Consider the following 7,769-nt stretch of genomic DNA (forward strand, 5'->3'; position numbering starts at 1 on the left):
AAGTTTCAGTTCGTTTCATTAGTCAAGCGGTATAACACATTTGTTATATAGTATAAATATTGTACCCTGATTTAGGTTGGTCTTTAAAAAAAAACTTGCACCTTTATTATGTAGTTGGTTTCCCTCTTCTTCGTCTCGTTTTGATGACGCAACACGGAGCGACACACACTGAACGCTCGCCGTGCGAATCGCGCGTTGAATCTGTCTGTCGGTCCTCCGTGAAGCATCGCACGCCGAGAGGACTGACCGAGTTTACACACACACCTGAGACATGGTAAATATGTGCTGTTCTTGTAGTCATAGGCTTTAACTTGTGGTTTGGATCATCTCCATTATAATGTGTGTGTAGACACCTGCTGCTCTTAGCCTCTGTATCATCAATGTTACGCTATTGGTTTGTTTCTAATGAAAATTCGTGGTGTTTTAATGGCTATTTACCGGCACACATCTTGATATCCATGACCATAGACTGTAAAAAAAGATGGACGACGCCCCTTCGCTCTCTTCCATTGATGAGAACTGAAGCCGCCAGAGTCCCGATATGGCGCTGACATATTGGAACTTGAGTCTGCGCAGTAGCGATCTCGGGACCAGACCTGCGCAGTAGTGAGCAGGAAGTAAAGCCGCGAGATCAACGCTCCGCCCTCACTCTCGCAGGGAAAGTGCATTCTGCACACTTTTTAAAAAAATGATTGCAGTACGACAAGAGGCTTGTTAAAATAAAGTAAATACAATATCCTCAGTCCTCCGAAGATCCCGAAAAAAATGTCCGTTGGTGCTTCAGTGACTACTTCGCTCAGAGAACCTGTCAATCACAGCTGTCAATCATGACGTTACACCACCGCATCACGTAACTAACTAAAAACCAACTTATTTTTGAAACAGATACTAGAACTTACATCAGCGTGATAAAAACGACAGCAAATGAAAGAAACCACCTTTGGAAAAAAGATATTTCAAGTGTAATTTAATTGTTTAGTTGGTCTCGCGTCCCGTTGAATAACATGGGGAGGCGGGGCTTATGACCTATACTAGGACCAGTCACCGGGGGGCGATCGAGACGTTTTGGCTTCACTTTTCAGGGCTTGTGCGGCACGCTTGTCCATGACACACACACACACACACACACACACACACACACACACACACACACACACACGTGTAACAACAACAGCATCAGATGTTGATGCAGGAGCTTCTCTGGGTCAGTTAGAGATCTGCCCTGCACATGTGTAACTCACGCACAGCTGTCGCTGCTGTCCTCCTCCAGGCCGAGTCAGAGGTCAATCCCAAAGCCTATCCCCTGGCCGACGCCACTCTCTCCAAGACCATCCTGGACCTGGTGCAGCAGGCCGCCAACTACAAACAGCTGAGGAAGGGGGCCAATGAAGGTACAGGAGTCACCCGGAGAGCTCTTCCCTTTCTCAACACACTCTCGGACAGAACCTTCCCAAAATTAGCTTCTTTTTTAGGTTTTAAGGTTTGCTTTTGGTTAGTCAGGAAGGTTTTCCATATACTAGTATATAACCAAAGCTATAGATTATGAAATTAAACATTTCTCTTCCCTATTATATTATAATTTAATTACAGACATAAATTAAATAAATAAAAACTTGACGTGTCACATGAAATATTAGCTATATAGAATAAACAATTCAGTTACTATACAATAACTGTGTCTTTCTGTAAAGCTGTGTGTATCTACAGTGGATTTAGCGCGCTACATAAAGCTAACACACACACACTGACGCTCGACTTTCATACTATATACAACATACTTTTAAGAGCTTGCAAAGTAAGTGCTTATTAAAAATAAGTTTGTAAGAGAGAATGCGATTTCGGATGCGGCGTTTGTATAAGTGGATGGATGTCAATAATCAGTTCTTGTCACGTTTTGATCCTTTGTTTAATTAATACACATATTCTGAGCACATCTACTGTCACATGGAGGTTTAAATGAGATTGAGTTTGTCCAGAAATATGGAAGATGTCGTGTACCACAATTACCCAGATATGAAATCATTCAGCAGCAAATAACATTGACGTCAGGGTTTTTTAAAATACTAATTTTATTCACAGACATAAAAAGATGAATAAACAGCTATTTGACTTTAGGACACACACATTACATTGTGTCTCACCGCAGTGACGTTTAGCGTGACGTGCTTCTCTATTTTGGTCAGTAAATGAAAACATCTCGGGTCACATCATGTTCCCTTCGGTTAGACGTGCCAAATCGCTCTGAAATCACTATTTATTCTCATATCTGTGTTAATTATAAGCTACTATTCAATAAAGAGACTGATAAATGAGTGTTAGTCAGTCACACACAAAACCTCCCTGCAACATATCGTTTTATTAAAGTCCCACTGTAATCAGTAATTTTATCCCATTTAACGAGTGGATCTCTGAGCTGAGTGAGTGAGTGGAGGCGGGGCTCATTTGCATATTCATAGAACCGCGCATACTAAATGAGGCAAGGGTGTCGAGTTACATTCAAGCTATTTTTAGACACGAACACATTTTTTTACAAGGGAAAAATGCCTAAATGTGTCATTTTGGTGATCAGAGATGAGTTTAAAGGGATACAGTTATTGACTACTTTAAGTTTTAAAAGTCATGGCATTAAATGTTGGATGCATGGCAAAAATAATAATAATTTTTCTTGTTTCCAATGTATATTTTTTTTTTAAATCAAGATATTTACTTGAGATACAAATGCAAATTGGAAGTTTTTAAAAATCTTAACATTTAAGTGAGTTTATGCTTAAAACAAGAGCAAATATCTGTCGATGAGTTATGAAAACGTCCCTTTCATTGGCTATTGGCATAAACTCAATTAATTTTGATCAACTTCACAGAAAACAAAACTTCATATTTTGTCATTTTGTATCCTCAGTAAATGCTTCTTGATTTAAGAGTCTTTCTTTAGACATTTGCACTGAAAAACAGCTTATAAACACTGTATTGGCTAATACAAATGTTTCTCCTTTGACATTTACATTTAGAGATCATATTTTCCCTTCAATTAATTCCATGAATTTTCTTTAATTGGTCTTAAAAAGGTCTTTAAATTCCTCTAGTTAAACCCTGGATTCGCCCTGATGCTATAACTATGATTCTGCACGGCACGCCCCTAACTTCCTCTTTTCCTCGACTGTTTCCAGCCACCAAAACCCTGAACCGTGGGATCGCGGAGTTCATCGTGATGGCGGCGGACGCGGAGCCGCTGGAGATCATCCTGCACCTGCCTCTGCTGTGCGAGGACAAGAACGTCCCGTACGTGTTCGTGCGCTCCAAGCAGGCCCTGGGTCGCGCGTGTGGCGTGTCCCGGCCCGTCATCGCCTCCTCCGTCACCGTTAAAGAGGGCTCTCAGCTCCGGCCTCAGATCCAGTCCCTGCAGACGGCCATCGAGAGGCTCCTCGTCTGAGACGCGAGCTCATCTCAGCCGCTTTAGTGTGCGCTTTTCATTCTGCCATTGTACACTTAAAGGTGCAGTCTGTAAGATTGACAACTAGTGGTCGAATGTGGTACTGCAGTCCAATTCAAAATATCTCCCGCCTCCTGCTCCTCAGACTCGACGGCGCTCACACGGGTCGCCACTTTGAGATACGCAACAGGAACGAGCACAATAGACAATGAAAATTGGCTACGTGTATCACAGACCAAAACAATAACAAACATTCCAGCCTGGAAACGCACATTTCAAAGTAAAATAACTGGATGTAGAAGTGTTTTTCAGAGAAACAAGTATGTGAACTCGGCATGTTTCCTCAATATATGCAAACATATGGTATTTTTATGAGTGAAAAAGTTAGATACCCCACCTTTAAAGGTGCAGTGTGTAATTTTGAGTGGCATCTAGTGGTGAGATTGTGAATTGCACCCAACAGAAGTTACGGTGGCCGACAGAAGTCATCATCGTCTGAGAAAGCAGAGAGTAGCCAGTTCAGCAGTGAGGTTTCTTTATAAAGATAAATTAAGAAGTAATGATTACTTAATTATTCAGTAAAACAATATATTAATGCGAATATTATTGTGACTCGTTCATCATTGTGTCAGTGTTTTATTCGCTGACTTTAGCTAGCTTCTTTGCACGAAGAACAACATATTGAGACGAAACGCGTCTGTCCGTTTAGAGCTCCTGTAGAAACGTGTCGATGTAAGGGAACCCATGGTGTGTGTAGATAAAAATGGCTCATTCTAAAGTAATAAAAACATAATGTTTCATTAAGAAAGGTCTTTACACTGAAAACATAGTTATGTGTATAATATTGCATTTCTGTCAACAGATCCCCCTAAATATTACACAGTGCACCTTTAATTCTGCTCCTTTTGCCATTGCATATTTAATTACTGAAATAACTATTTTTTTAACCACTTCTGAGAACAGATTGTTTGACATTATGGAACTTTTAAAGTAACAGTTATGAGGTAAAGCTATATATGTCAATAATTTTACAGACTTGTAATAAATACAGACTTGTTCACTGATAGACTGAAGTGTGTGTGAATACAGGATGGAAAACATGCTGGATTATGTTGTACTCTGTGGTTTAAAAGTTTGAGATCAGTAAGATTTATTAATGTTTTTGTAAGAAGTCCCTTGTGCTCAACATGGCTGCATTTATTATGATCAGGATTACAGTAAAAACAGTAACAATCTGAATGTTCAGCATCATTACGCCGGTCTTCAGTGTCACATGATACTTCAGAAATCATTATATTATGATGATTTGAGGCTCAAAAAACATTTGTTATTAACAATGTTGAAAACAGTTGTGCCGCTTAATATGTTTGATGAATAGAGTTCAAAAGAACTGAATTTATTTGAAATTTGTGCTTTCTACAGTCGCTATTCATTGGTCGGTCGGTCATGTACACGCAAACATTGGCTTGCCTGTCAACAGTGGCACATGCCTCCTGAACAGCGTAAAAATGTTGCCACCTACTGGTAGTTTTATGTTTCACATCACATTTAAAGTACCCTTTAATTAGAATGTTAAATATGAACTGATTTCTAATTTTAACGATCTCATAGCTTTATTTATGCAACTGTAAATGCAGTGAAAATATATTAATGCCAGATCTGATGCCACTTCTGTGTCACCTCTGCACTGCAAAGATGGATTTTCATTTGGTCTTAATAAGTGAGTTGAGGGAGTCATTCATTCACCGATTTGTTCAAACGGCTGATTCATTCGGGAAAGAAGCAAGTGGTTGTTCATTGAATCATTAAATTGATTTGTTCAAAACGCGGATTCTATTTAAAAACATCATCTTTGTCTGTTGCATTGAGACTCTGCTATGGGTTTATTTTGAAATTCTCGTCAGCGAAATAGAGGGAAAACAAACAATATTGACAATATTGTTTATAAAATGTAACTCACAATGTTAATTTATTGTTAATTTAACTGTTCCGTTCGCCTTACATACTTAATAATCGTGACGTAAACATTAAGTACGCCAATAGCAGCGCTTAGTAATCGTGACGTACGCCAACAGCTGCAAAGCAGCGAAGCATTGTGGGAAATACCGACTGTTTTAACGAATAAACGTAGAATTTGTGTTCTTATCGTGTTTAACACATCTATATTTGATCGCGCGAGTATATCCAACGAGAAAAATTTTCAGTTACCGTCGAAGAGAAACATAGGTCGTGTCTGCCATATATAAATCCCACGCGCGTTTGTGGTAGTTTGGGGGTGAGTGAGATCAGACTGCGACACTTCTCTCGTTGATCGCTTTGATAACTCGGGCTGATCTGGGTGGGTGTACCCATCTACCCTCACCAATTTTTATTTTATTTATTTATTTATTTATTTATTTTTATCCAAGAAATTCATACTGTACACCAGTGGTCTCCAACATGGAGTCTCTGAGTCGCCCGCCGAGCACGTTCTATAAATAGCCTGAATTGTAATCTTTAATTTTCTTATTCTTATTTTTTTTTCATGATAATGACATAAAATGAGAAAATAACTAATGGTAACATTTCATAGAACATTATAACACAAGTAAAATCATTCAATAATTTAAAATATTTTGAGTCTGCACGTCGAGACGAGCAGTGGCGGATTTAGCAAATTGGGGGCCCAAGGCGAAAGTATGTATGGGGGCCCCCCCATTCGATCTTTAAAGGGGGGGTGAAATGCTCATTTTCACTCAATCTCCTGTTAATCTTGAGTACCTATAGAGTAGTATTGCATCCTTCATATCTCCAAAAAGTCTTTAGGTTTATTATATTTATAAAAGAAAGATAGGCTGTACCGAGTTTTTCCGGAAAAAACCGAGCGTCTGGAGGCGGGCCGTGTGGGTGGTGTGCTAAAGCTGTGTGCTAACGCCCCGAGCTAACAACACGCAGAGACATTTGAAGCAGTTTTACTCACCGCCTGCGACCGCGAACCTTTATCATTGTGACTGCTCGATCCTTAAGCATTAGACGATCTGCAAATCCGTCGATCTGGGCTTTGTTTATAAAACAATCATCGTCGAAATGCAGGGAACAAACAGTCTTGCACAAAAAACAAACAGTCTCTGAAAAAACAGACTCCATCCACTGGTCCCTTAACGCTGGGTTCTTTAGGAATCTGTGCAGGGTTGTCTTGCCCTGGCAAACAAAAACCCACTTCTTTGGTGACATTGATCTCCCAAAAGCTAAGCAGAGCGCTTTGATGAGGTAACGCACTGCTTTCGCTCTCTTCTCTCTCTGTCTGGTCTACGAGTGCGCGCGCGCCCGCGGAGAAGTGCCCTTAGGACCCATATAAGGAAATTCCGCCCCATCTTACGTGACACAGACCCATACTCGAAAAAAACTTTTACGAAACTTGTGACAAACCGGAAGGACCATTTTTGGCACAGAAATGCTCCTTCAAACGTACAATTTAATTTTTGAATCTTTGTCCATGTTTAGCATGGGAATCCAACTCTTTAACAGTGTAAAAAACTCAGTATGCATGAAATAGCATTTCACCCCCCCCCCCCCCTTTAAAAGATAACGGAAAAAAAAATTACCGACTGAATGGTGGATAGGCAGGTAAAGCTAATCTACAGGGAAGTAAAGGTTGGAGAGCAGAAAAAAAACCTTCCCCTTTAAACCCTGCATACATTTCTTTACTCCAAAATGAAGATGGAAAGCAGAGAACACACAAAGTGTAGCACTACACAAACTAATAGTCACGATGGAACCCAACAGAGAATAAGGTTTCAGATAACACCTGAAAAATCTAGCATCACAATAATGTAAAATGTACATTTTTATAATGTAAAAACATTTTAGTAACTAAACAGAAACATGTTACAATGTTTACATGGTACAATTTCTGGCAAGCTATGTTTTTTTATTATTGCTTGACACAAATTTCACAATTTCAATTCAATTCTTGTGATTTGATTCAATATTGACTCATTTGGATACATATTAGGTACACAAGATAGGCATTAATTTTTCTCAAGAAAAAAAAAAACCCTCACATAATGCTGTATACAAACAGCCCTATCAGCTAGTATTATTTAAGGTTAAAAATAAAAATAACTCAAATTAAACAATGCGTTTTTATTATAATAACAACTTTAATAATATAAGTAAAAAATATACTAAATATGTAATATAGTACACATATTTAGCCAAATAGGCTACTAACATGCTATAACATATATTATGGTCATTAAAGGGATACTCTACCGAAAAATGAAAATTCTGTCATCATATACTCACCCTCATGTTGTTTCAAACCTGTATGAATTTCTTTCTTCTGCTGAACAGAAAG

The 7,769-nt window shown here is 39.0% G+C and overlaps 1 protein-coding gene across 1 annotated transcript; it reads left to right on the forward strand.

Annotated features, from left to right (window-relative positions):
* The first annotated feature begins 135 nt into the window (after positions 1-135).
* Positions 136-5,258, forward strand: snu13a (SNU13 homolog, small nuclear ribonucleoprotein a (U4/U6.U5)). The gene is made up of 3 exons (XM_081388336.1): positions 136-274; positions 1,271-1,391; positions 3,168-5,258. Exons 1-3 carry the CDS (start codon positions 272-274, stop codon positions 3,428-3,430), a joined length of 387 nt encoding a protein of 128 aa, XP_081244462.1. The 5' UTR covers positions 136-271; the 3' UTR covers positions 3,431-5,258.
* The last annotated feature ends 2,511 nt before the right edge of the window (positions 5,259-7,769 follow it).

Source organism: Scardinius erythrophthalmus (genome assembly GCF_964197995.2).
Source record: "Scardinius erythrophthalmus genome assembly, chromosome: 1".
NCBI lineage: Eukaryota > Metazoa > Chordata > Actinopteri > Cypriniformes > Leuciscidae > Scardinius > Scardinius erythrophthalmus.

Excerpts from the sequence above, each read along its gene's own strand:
- snu13a (XM_081388336.1), top strand. Across the intron at positions 1,392-3,167 it reads GAGGAAGGGGGCCAATGAAG|CCACCAAAACCCTGAACCGT; the intron begins GTACAGGAGTCA and ends GACTGTTTCCAG.